We start from the raw sequence: 26,888 nt of genomic DNA on the forward strand, positions 1-26,888 counted from the left end.
CCATGAACAGCTCTAAAAACAAGCTAAATGATGGCGTTTGCAACAGGAACAGTAAAAAAACAGAAATCTATCTGCCACTGCTAAGACACGTGTCGCAACGGCAGTGTTGTGATAGTGACCCTTCTACTTTTTACTACTAATTTAATATGGAGCATACAAAAAATTGATAATTTATATTAAAAAAATTCACCAAAATTCCAGAATTTTTTTTCTCTATAAATAGGGACCAATTTTGATACATTTTATCACAAAAAAAATCCATCATTATTTAAGCTATTTTCAATTTATTCAAAAATAATTCATTAAAAATCTAAAAAGTTCCATAAATTTCTCAAAATATAAATAAGGATTCTAAAAATCAAAATTATTGTAATAATCCTCAATTAAGGAGAAAAAATAAGAAAAAACAAGCTCAAAACATCACAAATCCACTATAAATCCCTCAAATTAATCCACATAATTGGTTACCAAAGCCACAATTTATTTATAACACAATTTCACCCCAACCATATCCACAAAACATCCCAAACACTCAAATTCCCATGACTCAACAGATATATCGACCAAATTATTCTATGCAATGGCTTCAAATGTCCCAAAACCCTCAAAATTCTCACTATTCTGCAGGGTACGGAATTTCTCAAATGGGAAAATATGAACCTAGCAGTTGGGGTATGCAGTTTGATCGTTATTTACCTCATGTTAGGGCTTCAACACTTGTAGGAGGTTTGAGCATTAGTCAAAATGAATGTGATCTCGATGTTGAAGAAGAGGAAGATGAATATGATGAGGAGAGGGATAAGTGTAACACCATGTCATTTTATGACATTATTATTTACTATCATAATAATTTTTGAAAATTTTATAATTATATTAAATTATTTAAAATCAGTTAAATTGATTACTTATATATATAAATTTAAAAAGGCTAACAAATTTATATTAAAAATCGATTTGCTATTACTAAAATAAAGAGGTTCAAATTAAAGTTATACTTGCATTAAAAATTATTGAGCACAATAAAATGGGGTTTTTATTTTATTTTATTTTGGCCAAACTAGAAAATTCACCCTAGGAAAAGAGAAATTAGGGTTTTTAAGTTGAGACCACTCATTGCCTTCACTTCACAAATATCACGTTTTCCCTTTTTTCCATTCTCCCTCACTGTTTTTGCGCCTCCACAAAAGTAGCCCACTGTTTTGGCGCCTCCACGAGCAGCACCAGTCACCTATGAGCAGTACAAGCCACCCGACGAGCAGCCACAAGTAGCAGCAGCCTGCGTTGCCTCCTCACAACAGCTGGCTGCGTGTTCTCCTCCCATCAGCAGCCTGGCTGCTTTGTGCCGCCAGCAGTAGCAGCCGCACTCGGTGCTTCCTCCACCATTCCACACGGTCCTTGGGTCACGGCTACCATATCAACCCCTTGTCTTTCACCCCCTTTAGTAGTTTCACCATTGTAAGCTATTTTCTTCCACCCTAATTAATTTTTCTAGTTTCTAATTGAAATTTTATAAAGTTTATGAGCTTTGTGTTGCTTGTATATTATTTTTTTTCTAATGAATCTTATTATGAATGTAGTTAAAGGTGTTGTCTTTGAACATGAATGGATTAGGGTTTGATTTAGAGTTGAAATTATTAATGGTGTGTGTTCTTATGCTATATTTTGGTGGTGTGATGATTGATTGGATAACCTTACAAGTTGTTTTAAGGCTTAGTTTGGTTGATTATTTTTATTACAGTGATAGTTGGTATGGTTATGATTGTAGTTGACTATGGGAGTAATTTTGGTTGTTAATTAAGAGTAATAGTTGTTAATGGTTGTTGTTTGATTGTTGTTAATTACAACTACTCTTGTTAGGTTGTTATTAAAGTTATAAATAAGATCATGCGTATTGTGTCAACTTATTGTTGATGGTTGCTAAAGTTACTTGTTGTGATTCTTTGATGGTAGTTTTTCTAACCATGGGGAATGTAGCGAATGATTTCGCGATTCGATAACTTAAGATTTGTCATTATCGTCATACTAGTGTCATATTAACATTGTAAGATTTAAGTGTGAATTTTTATGTTTTTAAAGTAACGTGAATCATATAACTCCCATTTAGTTGATGTAAAGGAACGATTCACATAATACTTCTATTCTTAAAGTCATGGAAAGACTTGCGTCTTTGTTAAGTTGATGATTATGATTATGTTGAATGAGATGTCTGCGTGCTAGAGTAATGAGAGACTTATCTTGAATGGATGAAAGTGGTTTGGCATTTAGTTGGTATGACAAAGTAGATAAGTGAACTTATTATTTCTATTTATATAGGTGCCCATTTCATAAGAGGAAGGTAGAACTTTAATTGGGTGATTTTTGTGACATTTTGGTCGTGCAGTGACGCTTACAGGTACGTACACGCAGTAACTAACCCTTATATATAATTTGCTTTAAGACATTATTGTTTATTGTGATAATATGCATTGTATCAAAACTATGAGGTATAGTGAATACACTTTATATGAAGAGTTATCGACTATGAAATCCTTGCGCTTAGAATAGTTTGGAGAATGAGAGTGTTAGTAGAAGGCTGAAACCACCCCCTTACTTATTTAAGAATTGGATTATGCCTTACTTGGAGTTAGAATGACTCCTTTATATGTAAATTTCATATTTTGTGTGATTTGCTCAATGAGTTTCGGCGTTCTACTATCCCAGGGCACTCTTTAATAGTCGAAAGCGGGAGTTATTCCCATTTGATAAAGTATTATATTATGATTAGCTGGCGTGACTCAACTGCCGGTTAATTTAATAGTCCCCTATGTGAGATCCGACGGGATCACCGTATCCCTTTTGTTTGTACTTCGCTTTTAAAATACGATATATACAATATCATATTTCTATAATTTTAATATTAATAATACTATAAAATAATAATAATAATAAAATTATTCTATTAACTAATATTTAACGAAAATCTCTATATATTTTATATATTAATTACTTTAATAATATTAATTACGTTAATAATAATTAAAATCTTAAAATATATATATATACATACATATATATATATATATATATATATATATATTAGTAAAATATATTATTCTATTTCCTATTTATATATATTTCTCCTTCTAAAAATAAATTAAAAATAAAGTTATATTTTGAATTTCATTTGCATTTTTTTCTTTCTACGTTTTACTTAAATTGTAATTTCATTTTTTTAATATTTATATTGACAAGAGTATATAGAACAAATATAATTCAATTTTGAAGTCAAAATAAATAATGAAATAAAAAAATGAAATGGTTTCTTTCTGTCTTCCGCCCAATAAATAGGTTGAATTTTTTGCGATATATAATTTGTATCCAAAAAATGGAGAATATTTGTTTTAAAAATGTATTTTCTCTAAAATATTTTTGTATTGTCATCGGATCTGGTTGGTTTTAAGTTCTGACTCAATTAGCAACTTTTGTTTCGATTTCTTGCTAATTCAAAGTTTTGATTCCAATTCATTTTATTTTTATCTCGATTGTATCTACATAACATATCTCTTTTTCGGTATGAGCATACTTTTGTCATTGGGCGCTGGGTGGCTGATACCGCCCCTTGACCGAGGTGTTACCGTCCGGGCCTTGCAAATCCCAATATGGTGGCCTCTTCTGGATTGGTACCCCAATGTGTTAGTTTTTCTCGAAGGTAGGACCCGAGAGGGTCAGCTGGAGGGGGTATGAGCTCATACTTTGCCATGGGTGCGGGGTGGCCGATAACGCTTATGGTCATGTCACTATGCCATGAAGTGGTGAAATGATAGAATGTTACTTATTGATAGAAAGTTTATTCATTCATAGAAAGCTTACACATTGATGAAACGTTTACTCATTGATAGAAAATTTATTCAATGATAGAGTAGTTTATGCTAGTGAGAAGTGCGCCTAAGTTAAGTTACCTCAAGGGAGTTACCAGTCCCAAAGATAAACTATGATCACACTTACTTTAAGATAGACAAGCTCTATAAGGTCATGTGTTAGGTAGTCTGTTAATGCCTTGGTTGAATTGATACTACGCGTGTTTTGCAAGAGTTTATGTTTTGAGAAGAGGAGTGTGAAGACCTGCATTCTACCCAAGAACACATGGTTCGGGTTGGAAATGATGTAATGAGATTAAGAAGTACAAGTGGACGATAAATGGTTACTATATGTGCTTGTGTCTTATGAAATTATCTTATGTTGTTGTATAACATAATGTTATCTACTAGTTGGCCTTATTATATTTGATGCTAGTTACTGACGTGTACGTGTTTGTGTTTATGTTTGATTGTTGATGACTTTCTATGATTGTCCTGCTATGACACATTGACCTTTGGTCTAATGTCGAGCAGCAGGAAGATCATAAACAAGCGTAGCAGGTTTTGGAGCTCCTTTTGCATTACATTGCATTGGGGGAGAGTGATGAAGGTGAAGCATAACCCGTGTCATACCGTTATCTTTCGATTTTGTAGCTCTTGTTTATCTTTTGTAAACTTTGATTGTATATGCTTTGTTATGAGGCCTTGTGTCCTCCCTTGTATATCCTTCTTGTAAACTTTCTAAGATTTGCCTGGCTCTCTTAAGTCTTATCCTTCTTCAAGCTCTAACAATGGCTGCTTTTTTCTCTTCATCTCATCTACTTTTACAATTTTCTTTTTCACCAAGTCTTTCCTTTCAAAATGGTAGCCTTAAGCTTAGATCCAATCAATTCTTTCCAACAAATCATTCTAAATTTGTTAATGCTTTCACCGCCATTGGATCTTTTGTTGCTCAACTCCGGACTTCAGCAACACTTCGTCAATTGTGTGAAGGTCATGTACCTGACCACGTCCTCCAAAGGTATGTTTTCACTATTCTTTTTAGGAGTAATACTTCCATTCTAAAAATATCTTCAATTTCATTTTTTGAATTTTAAAAAGTTTATTTCTATGTATGGCTCCACTGATTTCTTTTTAGAGTTGCATAATTTTTTGTTGTTTCTGTTCTTCCACTGAATATCATTTTCCATGCTCTTCCAGCTCTACATATTTACAGTCCGTTTGTTTATGGGTTTTAAATGATAAAACTGATATAAAATTTAACCTAATTTCTTCATGCATGGTTTCACACATGTTTAAAGATGACACATTTTTATGAAATTGATGTTTAAATTCATTCTAATTACCACCATTTATGACCCACTATCAATCCGAGCCTTAGGGACATGCTATCTTCATATTTCTTGGACCATTTCATTTTTCCCATTACTTGATTGTGCATATAGTATATGACTACATGTGTTGTGTGACAGCAGAAGCAACATCGATGAACAATAATGAAACAATAAGAAATTCAATGCAAACAATAAGAAAATGACACTAGAGAATTAATGTGGTTCATTGTCAATGTGATAGCTATGTCCACCGTCACCGAGATCAAATAATTTCACTATAATCGCAAAGAATTTACAAGATGAATTTCAATCACACTCACAAATTATAATGGCTCTCTTGTGATCTCTCTCAATTTGTGACTCATAATGTATTAATCCGAAAATGGGAGTTTATATACTAATGCCCAATAAAAGGAAGTTATTACATAATAAACACAAAGTAACCGGCCCGAAAGACACCTCCCGTGAAAAGAAATCGCCATTTCGCAAGCCGTGTACAACTACGCGAGCCGCGAAATGAAGACAGAACGCACTCCGCGCCCGCCCTGTGGACTCACACTGCAGCTCTTCCATGACTTGTCTCTTGATTCATCTTCTTCACCACTCAATAGTGCTACTAGTTGGAGTCACCATACTCAACAATCTCCACAACAAACGATCTCACCAACACATAGTGAACATATCTCAAGCCAAAACCCGATGCAAAGCTCATGCATAAGCCGTACATTCCGATAAGTCTTCAACCAAGACTCATCCCGACAACTCTCCGACCAAGACCCATCACATACTCATCACCAAGTATAACAACTCATAATGCTCCACCTGCATCACAAGCCCCGGGCAAGCTCCACCTTAAGGCCAACATGCCTACAACAGGGGCTCCCCAACACGGCCCCTAAGTGCCTACTACATCACATAGCAATCAATATTTAGCAAGTCTAAGCAATGTTTAAACTTACTAAATCGAACAGACTTAGTAAAGAAATCAGCTGGGTTGTCAGCGGTCCCGAACTTCTTTACTTTTATTCTCTTGTCAGTACGCAAGAAATGATAACTGACATCAATATGCTTGTCCGATCATGGTGTACTTGGTCTTTAGCTAAGCAAATGACAGTTAGATTATTACAATACACCGTAGCGCAATACCCAGTTCTCCTACAAGGCCTTTGACAACGTAACCGAAGACTACAATGTAGACTTCCAAGTAACTACAGAATCACCCAAAGTAAACACATACCCCGTCACCGACCTCCTGGTATCTACATCAGCTGCATAATCAGAATCACTATACCCAGTTACCAAACACTCCTTACCATTCCCATACATAGGACCAATATCAGTTGTCCCTCTCAAATAGCGAAAAATCCCCCTGCCAGTGCTCTCTCCTAGGTCGAGCCATGAACCTACTCACAACTCTAATAACGTGCGCAATATCCGGCCTAGTACAGACCATAGCATACATCAAACAACCAACTGCGTTGGAATAAGGGACCCTAGACATATACGCCAACTCTTCAGTTTGAGGTGACATAGACAAAGATAATTTGCAGCTTACAGATGTTGGTGTACTTATAGGCTTAGGTTTCTCCATCCCAAAACGAGACAAAATCTTTTCGATGTAACTTTTCTGAGTCAAGAAAAGCTTACCCCTAGCTCGATCTCTATAGATCTCCATACCTAAAATCTTTTTAGCTGGACCCAAATCTTTCATGTCAAATTCCGAGCTAAGCAACTCTTTAAGTCTAGCAACATCGAATTTATTCTTTGTGGCAACAAGCATGTCATCAACATATAACAACAGAAAAATCATGGAACTGTTATCTTACTTACTATGATACACACAGCAATCATACGAGTTCCTATCAAAGCAATGCGAAACCATAAAAGAATCAAACCTCTTGTACCACTGCCGAGGGGATTGCTTAAGTCCATACAATGACTTTAGCAATCTGCATGCATAGTGCTCTTTCCCTGGAATTTCGTATCCCTCGGGCTGCTTCATCAAAATCTCCTCCTCCAAATCACCATGGAGGAAAGTCGTCTTAACATCCAGCTGCTCCAGCTCAAGGTCATAATGTGCTACAATTGACAATAGCACACGAATAGAAGTATGTCGAACCACCGGTGAGAATATCTCCACAAAGTCAACCCCTTCTACCTGACTGAACCCCTTTGCAACTAGCCTAGCCTTAAATCGTACTTTCTCAGATTCAGATGACCCTTCTTTCTTCTTAAAAATCCACTTGCACCCTACAAGCTTCCTCCCCTCTGGTACCTTCACAAGTTCCCACACTCTGTTCTTATAAAGAGACTACATCTCTTCACCCATTGTAGCACGCCATTGCGCCGACTCACTACTACTAATTGCTTGTTTATACGTGGCAGGTTCATATGACTCTACATCATCAGCTACACTCAATGCATAACCTGCTAAATTCTCAACAAAGCAATTTCTTCCTTCCATCTCTTCAATCAACCTAACAGGCTTCTTGATAACTCGTCTAGGTCTCTCAAGAATGGTGTCAGATTGACTAGATGACCCCTGATTAGACTGCTCCACCTCCTCTTAGAGTTAGGAGAAGATGGAACAACCTTAGGTTCAGGAGTACTCGGCACTAGAACCTCAGCATCATCATCGATAAACTGTACTCGAGGTAAATTAGCAATGGATGACTGATGTACCTCAAGCACCCTATCTGTCTGTAGTATGTTCTCCTCTTCCTTCCCCATATTAGAAGACTTCGAGCTCTTCTAGGAATACATGTTGCTCTTATCAAAAGTGATATTCCTACTAAGAATGACCCGACCCTTCGAAGGTGAATAGATCCTAAACCCCTTCACACCATCATCGTACCCAACAAAACACTTCGTCTTGGCTCGTGGATCCAGCTTACCCTCACTAACATGATAATAAGCAACACAGCCAAAAATCTTCAAATTAGAGAAACTAGGCAACCTACCACTCTAGATCTCAAATGGGATTTTGAATTCAATTCCCGAATAAGGACCTCTATTGATGATATAACAAGCTGTCATCACAGCTTTACTCCAATACCTCCTCCCAAGCCCTGCATTAGAGAGCATGCATCGTACCTCTTAAGCAGTGTCTGATTAACCCGCTCTGCAACACCGTTCTGCTGTGGTGTCATCCTGACGGTATGATCCCGACCAATACCCTCATCTGCACAGAACTGATTAAACTCCTCTTTGTAAAACTCTAGCCCATTGTCTGTTTGTAGGTTCTTAATCTTTCTACCCTGTCTATTCTCCACCAAAGCTTTCCATTGCTTAAAAGCTTTGAAGGCCTCATCCTTTGACTTAAGCAACCCAAGCAATGTGTATCGGGACTTGTCATCTACAAATGACACAAAGTAGTGAAAACCTCCCATACCTTCAACCCTAGATGAACCTCAGCAATCTGAATGGATATAATCGAGCAATCATCAGTAATGTGAGCACCCTTGCTGAACTTTGACATGTGTTTCTTCCTAAAGACACAATGCTCACAAAATTCAAGGTTGGCAACCTTGATCTCGGATTGTAGACCCTTCTTAGACAATTGTTGCATCCCCTTCTCTCGCATATGATCAAGCCTCATGTGCCAAATCTTGGTCATCTTCTGGTGAGACATCGATGCGCAAATCGCAGAATTAGACAGTGTGACACCCTCAAAGACATAAAGGGTGTTCCTCTTGATACTCTTATGTACCAGCTCCGAACCTCGATAAATGGGCAGCTCCCCATCCGAAAACACTCCGTTGTACCCCAAATCATCCAAGGTACCTAATGAAATCAGATTCTTCTCCAAAGCAGGGACATGCCGCACCCTAGTCAATGTCAACTTTCGCCCATCACTAGTCCTCAATCTCATGGACCCAATACCGGTAATCTTACAAGGTGCATTGTTACCTACAATAACTTTACCCCCATTGCTAGACTCATATGTGTCAAACCAGTCTCGACACGGACTCATATGGAACGAACACCCCGAATCTAGAACCCAATCATTAGAAAGATCCTTAGAGTTAGCAGAACTCACTAATGCCAAGTCTTCCTCTGAATTATAGTTCTCCTTCGGTTTTTCTTCAACTACAGCAGCTTGGGACTTGCCCTTCCTCATCGGACAATTAGCCCTAAAATGACCCGGTTCCTTACAGTAATAACAGGTCTTCCCCGCAGTCCTACCAGATCCCTCATTGCCGTTTCCAGCACCCGACCCAGTATAGTTGCCCTTGTTAACCCCCTTCTTCCTTTTAGATTTCTCGGACTTAACAAACAACCCACTGCCACTCCCCGTTGTCACCTATAGCTTTCTGACGAAGTTCGCTAGTATGAAGTGCTGCCTTCATTTCTTCTAGGGTCAGAGAGTCTTTATCAACAACAAAAGACTCAACAAAATCCTCATAGCTAGACGGAAGAGACACAAGTAAAATCAACGCAGCATCCTCATCATCTATTTTGACATCTAAGTTACGCAAATCCAGTAAACTAGAGTTAAGTTTTTCAAGATGTTCCCGTAAGGGAGTACCTGACTGCATTCGGAGGCTGAACAACCGCTGCTTCAGCGATAATTTGTTGGTCAGTGACTTAGTCATATACAATGACTCCAATTTCATCCATAATTCCGTAACTGTAGCCTGATCAGCGAACTCCGTGATGATATGATCATCCAAACATAGAAAAATGGTAGAATGAACCTTTTCCTCCATTACTGCTAATTGCCCGTCAGTTAATCCGTCTTCTGACCCCGCAGTAGTAGTCTTTGGAGCCACCGGACGCCAGATTTGCTGCTGTTTCAACAGAGCCTTCATCTTTTGCCATAGCACGAAGCTATTTTCCCGGTAAATTTCTTGATTCTTATTGTAGAATCTCCAGCCATTGTTTCACTCAAAAACTCTCTAAGGACTTAAACCTGAGCTCTTGATGTCAATTGTTGTGCGACAGCGGAAGCAAGGTTGATGAACAATAATGAAACAATAAGAAATTTAATGCAAACAATAAGAAAATGACACAAGAGATTTAACGTGGTTTACTATCAATGTGATAGCTACGTCCACCGGCACCGAGAATGAATAATTTCACTATGATCGTAAAGAATTTACAAGATGAATTACAATCACACTCCCAAATTATAATGGCTCTTTTGTGATCTCTCTCAATTTGTAAATCATAATGTATTGACCCTAAAATGAGAGTTTATATACTAATTCCCAATAAAAGGAAGTTATTACATAATAAACACAAAGTAACCTGCCCAAAAGACACCTCCCGTGAAAATAAACCGCCATTTCGCGAGCCGTGTACAACTACGCGAGCCGCGAAATGAAGACAGAACGCACTCCGCGCCCTGCGGACCTGGATAGCATCCCCTCCGCCTTGCGGACTCACACTGCAGCTCTTTCATGACTCTTCTCTTGATTCATGTGCTTCACCACTCAATGGTGCTACTAGTTGGAGTCACCATACTCAACAACATGGGTGTTTTCTGCTTGGAATGCCAAAGGCAATTATAATTTTTCCTGAATGTCATAAAAAGCCACTTATAACCATTTTCTCGGTCGTAAGGATCCGAGTTGACATATACCTGAACTTACATAACCAAATTCTATTTTACTCGCTTTAAAAATAGATTTACAATAATGTAAAAACCAACGTGGACACAAGACTTATTTTTTGCCCAATTCGAAACACCTGACCTGAAACCATTCCATGATTGGAATGAACACATCTAAGGAGTACCGATGATTCATGCAAATGCTGAGGAAATGGTAGAGAATGATTCTTTCAATGTTTCATTCATTCTATCAAGCAAGAGGAGGAAACTGTGTAATATATACAAGGAAAAGCACCAAACCTTGACCAATACCAAGAGGAAACATGCCCATTTTACTAGAAGACAAAATCATAAAGCGTAACAAAAATATACATGGAAAGGATCCTAAAAAGGGTGTCAAGACCAGAAGACAATAAGAAAGGGACCATAGGCTTCGAGAGCAAGGCACCAAAAAATACACAAAATAAAAGAGCATGAAGAGGGAATATTCCTCAATACTCCCCCTCAAACTTGGAGTGGAGTGTTAGAGTGAACTCCAAGCTTAATATGAAGATGATTGTGCTGATTGACTGAGAGCTGTTTGATAAAGATAACTGCAATTTGTTGCTTCAAGGGAATGTATGTCTTCTTGATGGCACCAGTGGATTGCTTTCCCTCCTGAAATGAGAAATGACTATCCAAGTCCACATCCTTGATTCGCTCATGGTGCACAGGGTTAGCAACATTAGAGAGTTCAACCTTATTATCAAATCAAATAAGTCTAGGACCCAATGTTCATAAGCCTAGGTCTTTTAAGAGTTTCCTTAACCACAAAACTTCACGTAGTAGTAAGAGCAAGAGCTCGATACTCAGCTTTTGCAGATGAGCAAGCAACTCACAGACTGTTTCTTGGACTTCCAGGAGATAGGAGAAGATCTAGGCAGATTGCAAAAACTAGTGGTGCTTTTCCAAGTGAAAGGACAACCTCTCGAGTCACTATCACAATATGCTGCTAGAGTCGGTGATGTATTTGAGGCAAGAAGGATATGTGCTTTATTTTTCTTGAGGTGCTTCAAGAGCTGTTTTGCCGCCCGCGGTGGTTGGCTTGTGCATGAACTCACTGTAAGTGATTTGGGCGAGTGATTGTGACATATATTAGCTAGCCAATGGGCTGAGCTAGAAGAGGGTCTCCTTTGTTAGTTTTAAGCTTGATGTTGGAGTCTAGGGGTAGTTTTAGAGGTTTGGATGTAGACTTGTGGCATTCTTGCACAAGGTCAGTGAGATATTGATATTTATGCGGAGAGAGGAATATTCCTGTTGCATTGTGATCGATCTCTAGCCCCAAGAAATATCTTAGAATCCCCAAATTATTTATATGAAGCCTAGAGGAGAGAAATTGCTTGGTTTTTTGGATGACGAGTGAATCACTACTAGCAAGAATAAGGTCATCAACATAGATAAGCAACAGTATACGTGAATGAGTTGTGTGGTTGTAGAAGAGAGAGTAATCATTTTTGGATCGGGTGTGGCCAAATGATTTGAGGGCAAGAAAAAGTTTGGAGAACCACTTTCTTGGTGCTTGTTTGAGGCCATACAAGGTTTTTTGAGTTTGCATACTTTAAAGGTTTGAGGATTGTTGTCTGGTTCATGGGCAAAAATAGGAATGCCTGACCCAATATAACTAGTAGGGGTTTTTGTGTAGACGGTTTCATCAATTTCTCCATGGAGGAAGGCATTTTTAATATCCATTTATGACAATTCCCATATACTGATTGTTGCAATGGCAAGGAGAGGTATGATGGTGGTGAGTTTAGCAACTGAGGCAAATGTCTCTTTATAATCAATGTCTTGAGTTTGTCTGTTTCCTTTCAATGCTCCCATCCGGTTGGTACTTGGTTTCAAACAACCGTTTAGTACCAATAGGCTTTTAACCAGCTGGAAGGTTGGTTATTTCCCATTTCTGATTTCGAGCAGTGAGGCAGGCTTTTCATTCATAGCTATAATCCAATGAGGATATGCAATAGCTTCTTTGAACATTTGAGAATCTCGATTATGATGAAGGTTAATCATAAAATTGGAGAATTGAGGGTTGACAGAGGTAAGAATCTTGTTATTTATTTGGTAGGCTGTTTTGGACAGATTTGTAATTGTGTTTGTTGGGCTAGGCGGTGAGTCTGTGATGTAATCTTGTAGCCAAGTTGGAAGTTGAGGGGGCCTATTAAATTTTCTTTGGGTTTGAGAAGGAAAGGTTTTAATTTGTGGCTGGGAGGGTAAAGTTGTTGGTGATGCAATTGATGTTGTAGATAATGGTGGGAAAATAGGTGAGTTTGCGGGTGAGGCTTCTTCATCATCATATAGTTGGATGAGTGATTTTGTGTTCTTGAGAGGGAGGAATGAGTTGATAAGAGTTCGTTGGAGAGAGTGTATGGGAATATATGTTCATAGAACTTCGCATCCTTAGAAGTAAAGACTTGATTGGTGAAAAGGTTGAGGAATTTATAAGCTTTTTTGTGAGAAGGATATCCAAGAAAGATGCATGGCGCTCCCTGGGGCTTAGTTTATCTATGTTGGTTTGAGGATTGTAAGCAAGACTAAAGCAACCAAAGGTTTTCATAGTGTTGTGGTTTGGACGTTGGTGGTGTAAGGTTTCAAAAGGTGTTTTATTGGCTAGGATTGGGGTAGGTAAGTTTTATTTATTTTTTTATTTTTTTATTTTTTTTATATGATATAGGCATGTGTAAGAACACAATCTCTCCAAAAAGTTTTTTGGAAATCTTGTTTGAAACCTGAGGCACCTAGTCATCTCGAACACATTTTTGTGCTTCCTCTTAACCCTTTCATTTTGCTAAGGCCTATCCGCCAAGATGTTTGGTGACAACGCCATAATCTGTAAGGAGTGTTTTGCATTGATCATTCCTAAACTCGAGGCATTATCTGATCTCACCATATTCACATGCATTCCAAACTAAGTGTGAGTAATTTTCACAAAATTCTGCGGTGCTTGAAATGCATATAACTTGTGTCTATAAAGAGTTACCCAAGTTGTTCTTATATTGTCATCTACAACTATTTGGAAAAAACTATACATCCCCTTTGTTTCCACTCAGCAGGGGCTCATATATTTATATACAAGAGTTTAAAGGGATAGGTAGCATGTGACGTACTGATAGGGTATGGTTGTTTGGTCATTTTGCTCATTGGACATATCAAGCAAGTATTCTATGTACCATCTTGCTTTACACAACCTATCTGTTTCAACTTTTTTAATGGAGCATGCCCAAGTCATTATGCCATAGGGTATTGTTACTGAGAGTGTGTTGCTGCACCACACCATTTTCTATTTTCAAAGATTGTACTGTAGAAAATTGTCTTGAGATTTCACTCAACGTTTTGATGGTGACATTAATTTTTCCATCAAGGAGATAGTACAACGCATCTTTGCTTTCTCCTAACCCCCTTATTTTTTGAGTCACGTTATCTTGAATCACACAATAGCCATCATAAAAATTTACTTTACATTTATCATTTTTAGCCAAATTACTCAGAGAGTAAGTTTACTCGCAAAGAGTAAGTTATGCTTAAACTCCAGAAAAATTGAAAAATCACTCAAACACATCCTAGTTTGAAGAGCAACATTCCCAAATGTAGAAATATTTGATGTTTTTTAATATCGGACGTTGATTTTAGTTCCTTGTCTACATTTACAACATTCACCATTCTATTTACCTTACCACACATATGGTCCAAGGCTCTTGAATCTATGATCCATTTCGGATTTTTAGCATAAACATTATAACATGTCATCATAGCATTGTAAAACTCAGCATTTGTCTCTGTGGTTGTTTGTTTGCCACCATTTGAGCCTCCTGGAAGATTCTTTAGGAGGTGCTCTAGTTGTTGTACTATGATTCCTGATGCATTTAGAGATTCACTATCACCTTGGGGATTTACTGCTGCTTTGTTTGGAACATATCTTCTGTTCCTTCCCTAGTTATTGAAGGATTGATTGCTTCTCTTGCTGGTAGTGAACCCTATTCCTCCTCCGCTTCCTTTGAATGGTTTCTTGTGTATGGGATGCCATTTAGGGTATCCAATAACTGACCAACATCTCTCATTTGTGTGCCCTTTTACACCACGTGCTGAGCACACCTCAACATCATTTAATCATCTGCTGAAGACTCCAATGTTTGTTGCTGTTGATCATTTAATACACTACTTTAAGCAACTTCAACAGTAGGAAGAGTAGGCATCATTAACAATAGCGGTCCATAAATTTCATCCACACCATTCGGAAACTGAAACAACTTTTTCTCCTCTATCCGGTGAATATGATTTGAGGGAGTGGGTTCAAGGATTCTAGTTCTTCCCATTTTCTTCTTATTATCATATAATACTCAATGATGCTTATACCAACTTGTCTACTTTATCTCTCACTAGTGTCCCTTTTATGAAACCTATCTTTTTTTTTAAAGATAGAGGTATTTCCAATGACCTTTTCCATCTACTATAATTACTGATTCCTTCAAGGTTTTCTACACTTACAATGTTTTGACCATTAGATGCATGAAGATAAAAGAGGGTTTTGAGGGTTTATTTATTTTTTCCATCAAGAAAGTTAGAAAGAAAGGAAGAAAGTAGAGAAAAGAAATGGATGAGAGAAGAGGGGAAGAGATGAACTTTTTAGGGTTAAAAATTTCAAAGTTGCTGCAATTTACATCAATGGCTTCGATACCATAATAATTTACGCAAATGTAGAGGAAATGGTATTCATTAATTCTATCAAGCAAGAGGCGGCAGTTGTGCAATATATACAAGGGGAAGGACAAAACCTTAACCACTAACAAGAGGACTCATGTTCCTTTTACTAGAAGACAAAAGCATAAAGCATAATGCATAGCAGAAATGTACATGGAAAGGATCCTAGGGAAGGTGTCAAAACTAGAAGACAATAAGAAGGGGACCTTAGGCTTGGAAATCAACGCACCAAAAATACACAGAATAAGAGAGCATGAAGAAGGACTATTACTTAATAAGTACCTTATACTATACTTATACTATTAGAACTTGTTAGGATCCCTTTGCTAAGTCAGGGTTTTTGAATTTGAAATTTATGTTGCTTGTAATCTTTTGATATGGTTATATCAAGTTTGCTTATTAACTTTTTATTGAAAGTGAAAACCATACCCTTCAGAAAGGTGATGGAAAAATGATCTAATTTTGGGTACGCAACCAAGCTACTATTATTATGTGTCCTACATTATCCTTTTGGGTCACTGAGACCAGTAGGAGAACGAAATATTTTTTCTGTGTACCATCACTCATTTATTGTTGCTTGACTTGATTTTTCTTCTGAATGTCCAAGGATGGAAGAAATTGGATTCCACACACCAGCAGAGGTGCAGCAACAAGGTCTTCCAGTACTTTTTTCCGGATGTGATTGTGTGCTGCATGCTCAGGTCACTATTTAGCCTTGTCATATCTTCAATTCGATATCAATCTTGACAATCTACTTCACTTTTATTGCCGGGGAAGTGGCTTAGTGATATAATTATCGATTTTACAAAATATTGATATCATGTATTCTGATACTGATATTATTGACTTCCATTAATTACTTCAAACTATATTCATATCATAATTGTATAAACTCACATATTGAAAGTAAGTTTCATTTCTTATGGATTATGTTACAAGCACAGTTAAGATAGAAGGCCGTGGAAACTAATAGATTTGCTCTTGTTATGGCCATAATTACAAACAAAATATCGCTATTTTTAATATTCTATCACTAGACTGTTTCTATAAGTTATTAAGCAGCAGAGATGTTATTGTGAGGTGTACCGTGTACTGTGTACCGTGTACCTATAACCAGATCTATGTTGGGAGTTTTATATTAAGAACAAAGCTAAGATAACCTATTTTATGTGTCTAAAATATTACCCTCGTTTTTATTTTGTAATTTCAATGATGCTCTAGAAAATCTCTCACATAAAGGGAATTTTTCCCTTAACCTTGCAGTAACTGTTGAATTTCTTCAACCAGCAAGTAGTTATCATCTTCGTTACAGAAAATTCATATATTTATCTGTTGATATTTAGATCAATTATCTTAATATCTTCTATTCAAAAAACAAAAAAAAACTTAATATCTTTGTTTGTCTCTAGACAGGCTCTGGGAAGACCTTGACATATCTACTTTTAGTATATTCAACAATCAATACCCAAAAAGCTTCTGTTCAAGCATTAATTGTGGTGCCAACAAGGGAACTTGGTATGCAAGTAAGAAGTTTTTTACGCTTACTCTTTTGTTACACAATATCTGTTTGTCCAAGAAGAGGAAGTAGATGTGGTTTCATGATGATGTTTACCTACCTATTCCTTTTGGGCTTTGCTGATTTTGCTTTTTGTTGATAATTAAGGTTACAAAAGTTGCACGAATGTTGGCAGCAAAGCCCACAGATAATGGATCAGAGCAGCAGAAATCATGCACGGTCATGGCCCTATTAGATGGAGGAATGTTGAAAAGGCACAGAATGTGGCTAAAGGTTCTATCCACATTTTTGGTTAACCATTTTACATTTGAGCATAACAGAAAAATTTTTCATTGACGTATTTCTATTAAGCATTGGTATATATTGAATGGTGGTATTCAGTTTTGTGACTTGATTTTTCAATTGTATGTTTACTTCCTACAACAAAAAAAACATTATGTATATGGTTTGGTAGCAAAAGGTCTTATATCTTTCTGTATTTTAGGCAGATCCTCCAATCATTGTGGTGGCTACTGTGACAAGTTTGTGTCAAATGCTTGAGAAACATGCTTTAGATCTTGGCGCAATGAGAGTTCTCGTAATTGATGAGGTAATTGATTTTTTAAAAATTTATTCTTCCCTCTTTTGCACAGGTCTGGAACTCAGTGGATGATATTTTTTTTAACTTCTATAACCTGTAGTTTTTTAATCTAGGCTTGTGGAAATAATCAGTTGCCACTTGCCATTACCATAATTACATTCTTCTGAGTTCCCAAAAAATTAATGCCTTGTTTTAGTTGTCAACTAGTCATAAACTGCAGGAAGCTTATCGGGACTGTTGATTACTGATTATCACATTTAATGAGCTGCCATAATGAAGTTTGGAATTGAACTATTGATTCCACCATATATTTCAATAATGCATTTGCTGTAGTCTTCTGGCGATACATTAATTAGTTTGACAGTATTTGGACATCCATGATTGATACCATTGTTGGACCAGCCTACCTTATTTTGAATCACTTCAACCCCCTAGTGGTACGTATAAAACAGTGATGTTCTCATGCATTAAAATGCAGCAATACTTTAATGCTACAATTTTCTTATATATTGTAACGTGATTGAGAATGCTTTCTGCTTATTTCAGTTGTTGAATTGTTTTTTATCTTCCAAATAGTTGCTTATATATATATATACATATATATATTATCTCAGGTTGACTTCATGTTTAATTCCGCCAGACAAGTTAGTTCCCTGCGAAAATTGCTAACATCTTATTCATCATGTCAATCTCGCCAAACTGTATTTGCCAGTGCATCGATTCCTCAGCATAGGCACTTTCTGCATGAGTGTGTACAGCAGAAATGGACCAAAGTATGCAAATCTAGTTTCTGTAATCCATGTGAATTACTCTAGATTTACACTCTTCTGATTTAAAAATTGATCTAACAGCTACAGTTAACGTATCTCCTTTTTCGGGTTTTTCTTGTAAGCAGAGCAATGTTGTCCATGTCCATGTTAATCCAGTTGAACCGATGCCTGCACGCCTGCATCATAGATTTATGGTAATGACAAACATTTTCTTTTGTGTTCTCCGTGGGATAAGCAGAATGGAATACAGTTAATTAATGTGGTGATAGTTTAGTCATTTGTTCAACTAAGCTGTGTGGTGCTTCACTGCTTCTATTGTGATAATAGCCAATAATGTGATGATCAATAGTCTGAAATTTCATGGAGGGATGCAACTTTCATAAAAGATATGTGGTAGAGTATATAACATACGCTAGGGCCTCAAGCAACATCATAAGCTTTGGTTGAGTTGGTTTCTTGAACTCATAACCTGATACCATGTCAAGGAACCAACTAAACGAAAAGAGGCCCTTTATATGTTATGCACTATCAATATGCTATCTATATGTATATGTTATAACTTATAGTATGATGGTGGGTAAACTTCTCATGAGGCAAAAGGACCATATGCACAAACACACATTACATGCAAACTTACATATACAAGAACAAATTTAGAATTCTAGCTCAAAATTGTTGTGATAGACCTTGGGCATGACAAAACAATAAGAAAGAAATATTATTTTAGCTACTAGGTTCACATTGGTTTGGTCATGTACATAGAAAGATTTTACTTGGGTTTCATCATGTGCAAAAATTAAAAAATGCACCATTGGAATAGTTAGAGGTTGGAACTTTAAGGAGATGGAAGAGGAAAAGATAGGCCGAAGATGACATGGATATCGTGAGTTAAGAATGACGTGATAAATTAGGATTTTCTGAAGTATAATAAATACTATAGTACTTCCGTATTAAGCTTATGAGCCACACCATAAAAATATGGAAGAAGAAAACAATTTATCTGATGTGGCGACAACCTGCACGTGGTTCTCGTTGATTCAATGAAGACATGTGACAAAGTATCAAGGGAGGTAAATTGGATTTTGAAGGTTTAAATTTAAACTTTGAACACATGAATTTTCTCGATAATCAGAGATTGGAGAAAGAAAGAGGGAGAAAAAGAGGACCCTTGTTATTTGTAGGTAAATGAAGATATACATATAAAAAGAAAGAATCTTGTTATTCTTAAGCCTAAAAATTACAAAATTTGTTAATTTTAGTTAGAAGTCTCCACAATGCACCTGAATTAGGTGTTTACATAAAAACAATAGTGTCACTTATTTTAATTTATATATTTCTTTGTAATGATAGTTACCTCATATTGTTTCGGCTTGTCAGTAGTGAATGACTTTTACATGCTGATGCTAAAGTCAAATGACTATAGAATAAAATAAGAACTATACTATGACTAGCGATTAGTGGATACATGTATCGGGTAGAAACCTTGCTTAGACGTGACTCAGTTACAATGGGCAAGGTTCTTTAGAAGTAGGTAGAAGGGTAAGAGGAACCCCGTCGCCTCTATTGATGCTTGATCCCTCAACCTTGAGCTTTGGAGAATAATTGAGTAACAAACCTAACCACTAGACCACGCCTTACTGAACATGTGGAATCCTTCTATTTTGTATCTACTTTTCTCGTTTTCTGCTTTGTGCATTGATTTACCTTTTCAAGTATGTGATTTAAATCTCTATGTTTTTATAGATTTGTTCGAGAAACCAGAAATTTCAAGCTATTTTATCCTTGTTACAATTGGATAAGCCTGATTCTGCAATACTTTTTGTCAATGAACAGGTTGGTGTTTTTACTTTCTGTCTGTGTTTGTGTTATGTAAATTGTAACAGTGAGCTACATATATTTACTGACTTTAGTTGTAGATTTTTCATCTTGTGTTGCATGCTGTGTTTTAAGGACACAAAATGAATGATATGATCCTTGTTAAATGGGAGCTATCAATAGGCAGAGTAGCTGTTTGTGATTCATTGTTTACTTTTTTGGATACACTTTTTTTGTAACGTTATGCAACGAATTTCATGGGTGCATGGAAAGAGGGTACACGTGAAATGGTGCATGGATTTGGTCATTCTCTAGTATACAATAGTACAATCTATGGGTATAAATTTGCACATAAGATGGGTCGTAAATGCTGAACAGTGGCGAAAGATGGCTAGGGCAGGAGGGGGTTTCAATTTTTGTATGTATTCTCATTTTATATAATGACACCCTCTCAAATCATATGATAGTTGGCTTGATGGTAATTTAAAAATTTTACCAACAGAGGTCATGAGTGCATACTTTTGCCCTTCATTGATTAACCCAAAGTAAGGATATGTTTGTTCTTCTCAAATTTTCATTCGAGTTGCGCAATACTTGTTAATGGCTAGTATGACTGAGTGCAATGAAAATGTACTGGACCTTGCGTACCAGAGTGGTCATGTGAGCAAGCTCATGCATGAAGGAGTGCACAAGGAAGAGCCAGCAAGTAAAGTGGGGCATAAAGTAGTGAAGAGCTGCTTGGATTAGACATACTACGGACCGAGTCATTGCATTATAAACGTCAACTTGTTGCCAGGCAATAAGCAGCAATAAAGCTGGGAAAACTCTGGACAAACTTTGTGCCTAGTTGATGTATGTGCGCCAAGCAAAGTGATGGGAATGGATTGAAACTGAAACACAGAGGCTTATAAAGGAGGATATTCCAAGACTGAAACACAGTGCCTTGTCAAAGGGTGGACTGCCAAGCCCCTTTTCAACGCAACAATGAAGAGTTCCTTTGATTAATCAATGGAATTATCAATGTTCTTGGATAGGATGAAGTGCAATCTTGAAGGCTGATCAAGAGGTTGCACAATCAATGGAGGGCAAACTGGCCCAAGTAACCCAATTGCAAGCAATTGAAGAAAAATTCAAACTCTTGAAGTTTTCTGAAATTTGGAATTTTATTCAACAATCAACGACTTTTACAATGAATGAATCAACTATATATAGAGTTAGGAATGAGAGGCAGGCTATCTATATGAATGCCTAACGGTTATTAACGGCTATTTACAAACACGTGCCTATACACGCGCCTAAGAAACTTACAGAACAATCAAACTATGCAGCAGCTGTTGGTTCTTCTGTCAACTGGGTGACCTTAGCTTCTGTTTTCAGTCCACCTCCGTTGACTTCCAGGAGGGCTCTTGGGTCATGGTAGCTAGGTCCATGTGCAGAGATTCCAGCCCTTCCCTCCACGTCATCCAATGGGTTCGGATCACGTCTGGGCGAGCTTGCCAAGATGGCCTGGTCAGTGGTCAGAGGCTGCTGTATGTTTTGGCTTGCTGTCCATGATGACTGTGCAACCTTTTCCTTACTTTTCCATGTGCTTTCAATGATCATGAGTAGGACCCTTGGACCATGGTAGCTAGGTCCTAGTGTGGAGATTCCAAATATGCCCTCCACGTCATTCCTTGGGCTCAGGTCATGTCTGGGTAGGCCCGCCAAGGTGGCCTGGTCAGTGGAGCTGTTCAGGGGCTGCTGATGGCCTTGAATGCCTCTGATCTTGGCTTGCTGCTGGTCTTCTTTGTTTCTAAGCTTTTGTTCTTGCTTTCCCATAATTAATTGCTTCTCTTCTTTATTGTTTTGGCTTGTACTTGATTCATCATTATGTGTAGAATGCATAAAGTCAGAATCCATACAAACTCCATCAGAATCATCAACATGGTGGTGTTTGTTGCTCTTGTTGTTGTTGTATTCCATTTTTCTTGGATTGTTTCTTGGGTCTTTGTTGCTGCCCTCATTTGAGCCTAGCTGATATGGCTCACTAGTCTTTGCCCACCCGCGCCAAGACAGAGTTCTGCTTTAACTCGTCAGATTTGTGTGATAGTTGTGCTGCGAAGGACTGTGTTAGATTGGATTTTAATTGTTACTTTGATAATAAAAATAAAAACTAATATCAGTTTTATTGTTATTACGCTGCAATAGATATGAGAAATTTTAATCTTATTTTTTTGATGTAATGCTGTAGAAGTTTGGAAAATTATTTGCCCTTATGAAGTGAGTTGATACATGGTTTTGTTGCAAATGAGATAGATATCTATGATGTATCGAGGTTTCTAAGGTGCTGAATTTTTGTCCACAGTCAGAGAAGTCAAAAAGGGCAGGGGATACGCCAACAACTACTCTGCTAATTGACTTTTTAAAAAGCTCTTGTGAAGGATTTTCCGATATTGCACTTCTAGAGGAAGATCAGAATTTCAATTCGCGAGCAGCTTCTCTCTTGGTATATTCCAACGTCTATTAAGTTTTGTTTGGTTAGACATGTACCTGGTTACTCTAGTAAATTTATAATCTATGTATTTTATGATTTTATCTGTTCTGTTGAATTAGTGTCTTGAGATATCAAAAGAAAAGCCACTCAAAAAACCAAAATCTGCCGTATATGGTGGTCTGATATTGTGGTCGAACTACAAACTTTGAAGACACTAAAAACTGGCAATCTTATTTCACGACCTCAGAAAGACAGTACAGTAGGCTATTTAAATCCGTTAATAACCAAAACAAGATCGGCTGTAGTATTGGGAATAAGTCAATGTTACCAAACACATGCTCATAACATTTTTGCTCAGTTTAAGTTTTCCATGTTCTGATGTGAAACTGATGAAAGTATTCATATATGAAATATAGGAGGTTAGAAAGAAAAGGCGGTATCTTCTTGTGTCAACGGATCTAGCAGCAAGAGGAGTCGACCTAGCGGAGACGACTCATATTTACAACATTGATTTGCCAAAAAGTGCCGTTCACTATCTACATCGAGCTGGGAGGACAGGTAGGAAGCCGTTCTCAGAAGACAAATGCTTTGTGACGAGTTTAATAGTTCGTGAGGAACAATTTGTCTTAAAACGCTTTCAACATGAACTGAAGTTTCAATGTGAAGAGCTTTTCCTCTAATTTTTTCTTAATGTAGGAAGTGTTTATTGTCATATCTTGTCTCTGTCTTTTTTTCCTTCTTGATAACATGTTTGTCACTACACTTTGAGCTCGAGAGTATCAATCGTAATTAGCTCGACAAAATAGTAGCTCGATTAATATCAAACTGGTATGAAATTCACCTCATCTATTAAGCACAACCTGGTGCAAACTTGCAATAGGTTGAATGGGGTAATGAAAACAGTCTCAAACTACCGAACTCGGTGAGCTTGTTTAATATATGGTTATGGCTCATAATGCAAATTAAGATGGAGGATTCATATATGCTTGTTGGTTTACAATGATATGTACGATCAACTACAAGTCTTGGTGTGAAGACTCTCATTTTGACAATTATATGAGGACACACAGTAGTTAATAATACAAACATAATCGTGTTATGTTTGTTTATTTACTTTGTTGTTTGATAAATAAATCGTAAGGTATTGTTAGGAGTTACTTAGACACATGAGCTAATTATATTAAAACGTCATGTGTTAGTCATGTGCTTATCTTTCTATGTCCTCTTATATAAGGAGGCATCTAGGCTCAGTTGTATTTGACTTTTGATGATTAATAAGATTTCTAAGAGAAAATGCTTTCGCATTTTTTTTTCCTATGTTCTTCCCTTGTAAGTGAAACAAGAAAAGATCATAGCAAGATTCTACTAAGATCAAAGTGAGTGAAGCTTTGATTAAGGGTAGGAGGACAATAGCTTGAAGGTGAGTGAAGCTATTTAGAGTCGTGTTTGAGATTAGTAAAATCTGATCATATCTTTTCATTTCTTATTAACAATTACCTAAATTGAATTCTCGAATTCATTGGCCTGATCTTTGGGTTCAATTTGGTGCAAAACTTTATCTCAATTTTGCATTGTTTGCAATCATCGAAATATAAATCAAAGCAACTTTTGTAGTTGACTTTAGTGTATGTATACATCATTTTTCAAATAAATTTGATATTTTTTTTATTATCAATCAAGTATTTGTTTCATGATCATTGATAAGCATACAAATCCATTGTAATTTTTCAAAATATCACAATTCATCTCTATCATTATATCCTATGTATTTCGTTCATATAAACTATGATTAGGGTCTAAGGAGGAAAAGAAGGTGACAACTCATACACTTGAAGAGAATGCAACTTTAAAATATCGGTGTTTATTTCTTGATTTTATTTTATTTTTTAATATAAATTAAATGAATTTATTAGTTTACTCAATTAGCGGATCGTTAGATAGATTTCGTTGCTATGCATTGTTCAGGATAAAATTAGCCAGTCTTTTGAGAGACCTTATCTCTAGAAACGTCTCTCAGGCACAGCTCAAATGTATACTCTTACACCCAATTAGAGACGGACTCTCAAACAAACCATTTCTTAATTTGTATTACTTTATACAAAATAAAAAAAAAATCCTGTAGCCCTTGTTTTTTCCTCACTATAAATACAACTTTCTCTTACTTTTTTCTTTGAAACATTTTACAGTTTTCCCTCTGAAGATAAACAATACAGTTCTGTCTCTAATGTTCTTTCGTTTTCTCAACTTTGGCAATCTTTCATAACAATGGCATCGCCTTCATCCGAGAAGGTAATAACCCTAAGGAGTTTAGATGGAAAGACATTTGATGTGGAAGCAAACATCGTCAGATCGCAAAGTCCATTGATGAAGAACCTTATCGAGAATCACATCGACTCCAATTTGGTGTTACACCGCTTAAAGTTCGTGCAGACATTCTGCCGCACATTATCAATTACTGCAAAAAACACGCAAAACAGGATCCACCTATAAATGATGAAGAACTCAAGAAATGGGACGAAGAATTCATCAAATGTAATCAGAGTATCTGTTTGATCTGACTATGGCTGCTAACTATCTTCTTATGGATTCTTTGATTGATTTGACTTGCCAAACAGTGGCTGACATGATTAAAGATAAGTCTGTGGAGGAAATCAGGGAAGTTTTCCAAATCAAGAATGATTTTAAACCTGAAGAAGAGGTACAAGTTCGAAATGAGAATTCATGGGTATTCGAGTGATTCTGAAGCTAAGATAGATTTCTTGTTCTTATCAATTGGGTAAATGAATTAGTGGATTCTGTAGCTACGATTGATTTCTAGTTCTTGTGAATTGGGTAATTGAATTAGTTTATTCTGTAGGTAAGATTGATTTCTAGTTCTTGTGAATTGGGTGATTGAATTAGTTGATTTTGTAGCCAAGATTGGTTTCCAGTTCTTGTTGATTGGGTAATCGAATTAGTAGATTCTAGCTAAGATTGATTTCTTGTTCTTGTTAATAAATGCAAGATTCATGTCTGATTGTCACAATAAAATTCAATTCTCTCTGTATATAGAAATGGTTTTGTTTTGATATATTGGATCTTGATATTATGAATTTTTTTTTTGTTCATCATCATCAACCCAATATCCTGCTCGAAAACTAGGTCTGGGGGAGGGAAGGTGACGCTCAATCCATACTCGTATTTTTTTGAGAGGGAGTACTAGAGAAAAACGGTTAATTTTACCCTAATAGATAAAGCCGTGCATAGAGAAGAATGTGATTAACGTTGCCTCAAGATCAAAACTACCTTTTAGAAAAATAACATCAGCCAAAACAATGGATGGGACAATATAATAGACTAGTTGAGGAAAAAGTAGAAAACGGCAGGTAATTAAACAACAAGACATTTAACAAGAAAGACAACTTAAAAAAGTATTATTAGTCTAGAGTCTGAATCTGGTGTCTCCAACTATTCCTATCTAGAGGTGCTCAACGGGTTGGGGCGGGTAGGGTAGGGGTGGGTCATGTCAAATCTTAAACGGGTTGGGGCAGATTAGAGCACGTTTAAATCCGACCCACTTTGACCAGATTTTTTAAAGTTTATAAAATAGTTTTTTTATTATACTTTATGGCTTTTTGGATCAACCTACTTATGTATATATTAATATCATTTAAAAATATAATAAAAAAAGGGGTAAATTTTTTTTTTTTGCATTTTATATGATCCGCTAATGACCTATTAAAATGTGATCCGACCCTTGATCCATTAGATCAACTCAATTAGAGATATTTTGTCAAAGACACCGATCTCTTTCAAAAATTTGTGATACTTCAAAAAAAAAAAAAAATCCGTAGCCCTTGTTTTTTCCTCACTATAAATATTCGTCAATGCAATTAGTAGCTGGTCATGAACCAAATATTTCACATTTGAAAATTTTTGGATGCGCTGTATATGTACCCATTGCTCCCCCTCAACATACAAAAATGAGTCCACAAAGAAGAATGAGAATATATGTCGGTTTTGAATCTCCATCAATCATTCGGTATCTTGAACCATTAACTGGTGATCAATTTCAAGCTAGATTTGCTGATTGCCACTTTAATGAGACAATATTCCCATCCTTAGGGGGAGAATGTGGACTTACAGAAAAAAAATATTGAACTTATTTGGAAAGCAACACATTTAGAATATTTAGACCAAAAAAAAAATCATGTGAACAAGAAGTACAACGAATTTTTCACCTTCAAAGTGTTGCTAACCAATTACCTGATGCATTCACAGATACTAAGAGAGTTAC

General features: G+C 36.6%; 1 protein-coding gene and 1 pseudogene across 6 annotated transcripts; both read left to right on the forward strand.

Moving 5' to 3' along the window:
• The first annotated feature begins 1,080 nt into the window (after window positions 1–1,080).
• Window positions 1,081–23,927, forward strand: LOC130816124 (DEAD-box ATP-dependent RNA helicase 58, chloroplastic-like). Of its 6 annotated transcripts, XM_057682776.1 has the most exons (13): window positions 1,109–1,455; window positions 2,314–2,392; window positions 4,371–4,446; window positions 4,806–4,857; window positions 16,066–16,159; window positions 16,868–16,981; window positions 17,122–17,247; window positions 17,459–17,563; window positions 18,169–18,327; window positions 18,450–18,518; window positions 20,068–20,157; window positions 22,484–22,624; window positions 23,029–23,927. In XM_057682776.1, exons 5-13 carry the CDS (start codon window positions 16,067–16,069, stop codon window positions 23,290–23,292), a joined length of 1,161 nt encoding a protein of 386 aa, XP_057538759.1. In that variant the 5' UTR covers window positions 1,109–1,455; window positions 2,314–2,392; window positions 4,371–4,446; window positions 4,806–4,857; window position 16,066; the 3' UTR covers window positions 23,293–23,927. The 6 variants fall into 6 exon arrangements, with proteins under 6 accessions (XP_057538743.1, XP_057538759.1, XP_057538768.1 ...); XM_057682760.1 differs by having other exon boundaries at window positions 1,081–1,455; window positions 4,371–4,857; XM_057682785.1 differs by lacking the exon at window positions 16,066–16,159 and having other exon boundaries at window positions 16,872–16,981.
• A 143-nt stretch (window positions 23,928–24,070) lies between these two features.
• LOC130816155 (SKP1-like protein 12) lies at window positions 24,071–26,091 on the forward strand (annotated as a pseudogene).
• The last annotated feature ends 797 nt before the right edge of the window (window positions 26,092–26,888 follow it).

Source organism: Amaranthus tricolor, chromosome 1, assembly GCF_026212465.1.
Source record: "Amaranthus tricolor cultivar Red isolate AtriRed21 chromosome 1, ASM2621246v1, whole genome shotgun sequence".
Classification (NCBI taxonomy): Eukaryota; Viridiplantae; Streptophyta; class Magnoliopsida; order Caryophyllales; family Amaranthaceae; genus Amaranthus; species Amaranthus tricolor.

What these genes read in the sequence shown, in the direction of transcription:
- LOC130816124 (XM_057682760.1), top strand. Translation starts at nt 4,628, where the DNA reads ATGGCTGCTTTTTTCTCTTCATCTCATCTACTTTTACAATTTTCTTTT. An exon ending in CCTGACCACGTCCTCCAAAG is followed by an intron (nt 4,858 to 16,065) that starts GTATGTTTTCAC and finishes TGAATGTCCAAG; the next exon opens with GATGGAAGAAATTGGATTCC. An exon ending in ATTGTGTGCTGCATGCTCAG is followed by an intron (nt 16,160 to 16,867) that starts GTCACTATTTAG and finishes GTTTGTCTCTAG; the next exon opens with ACAGGCTCTGGGAAGACCTT.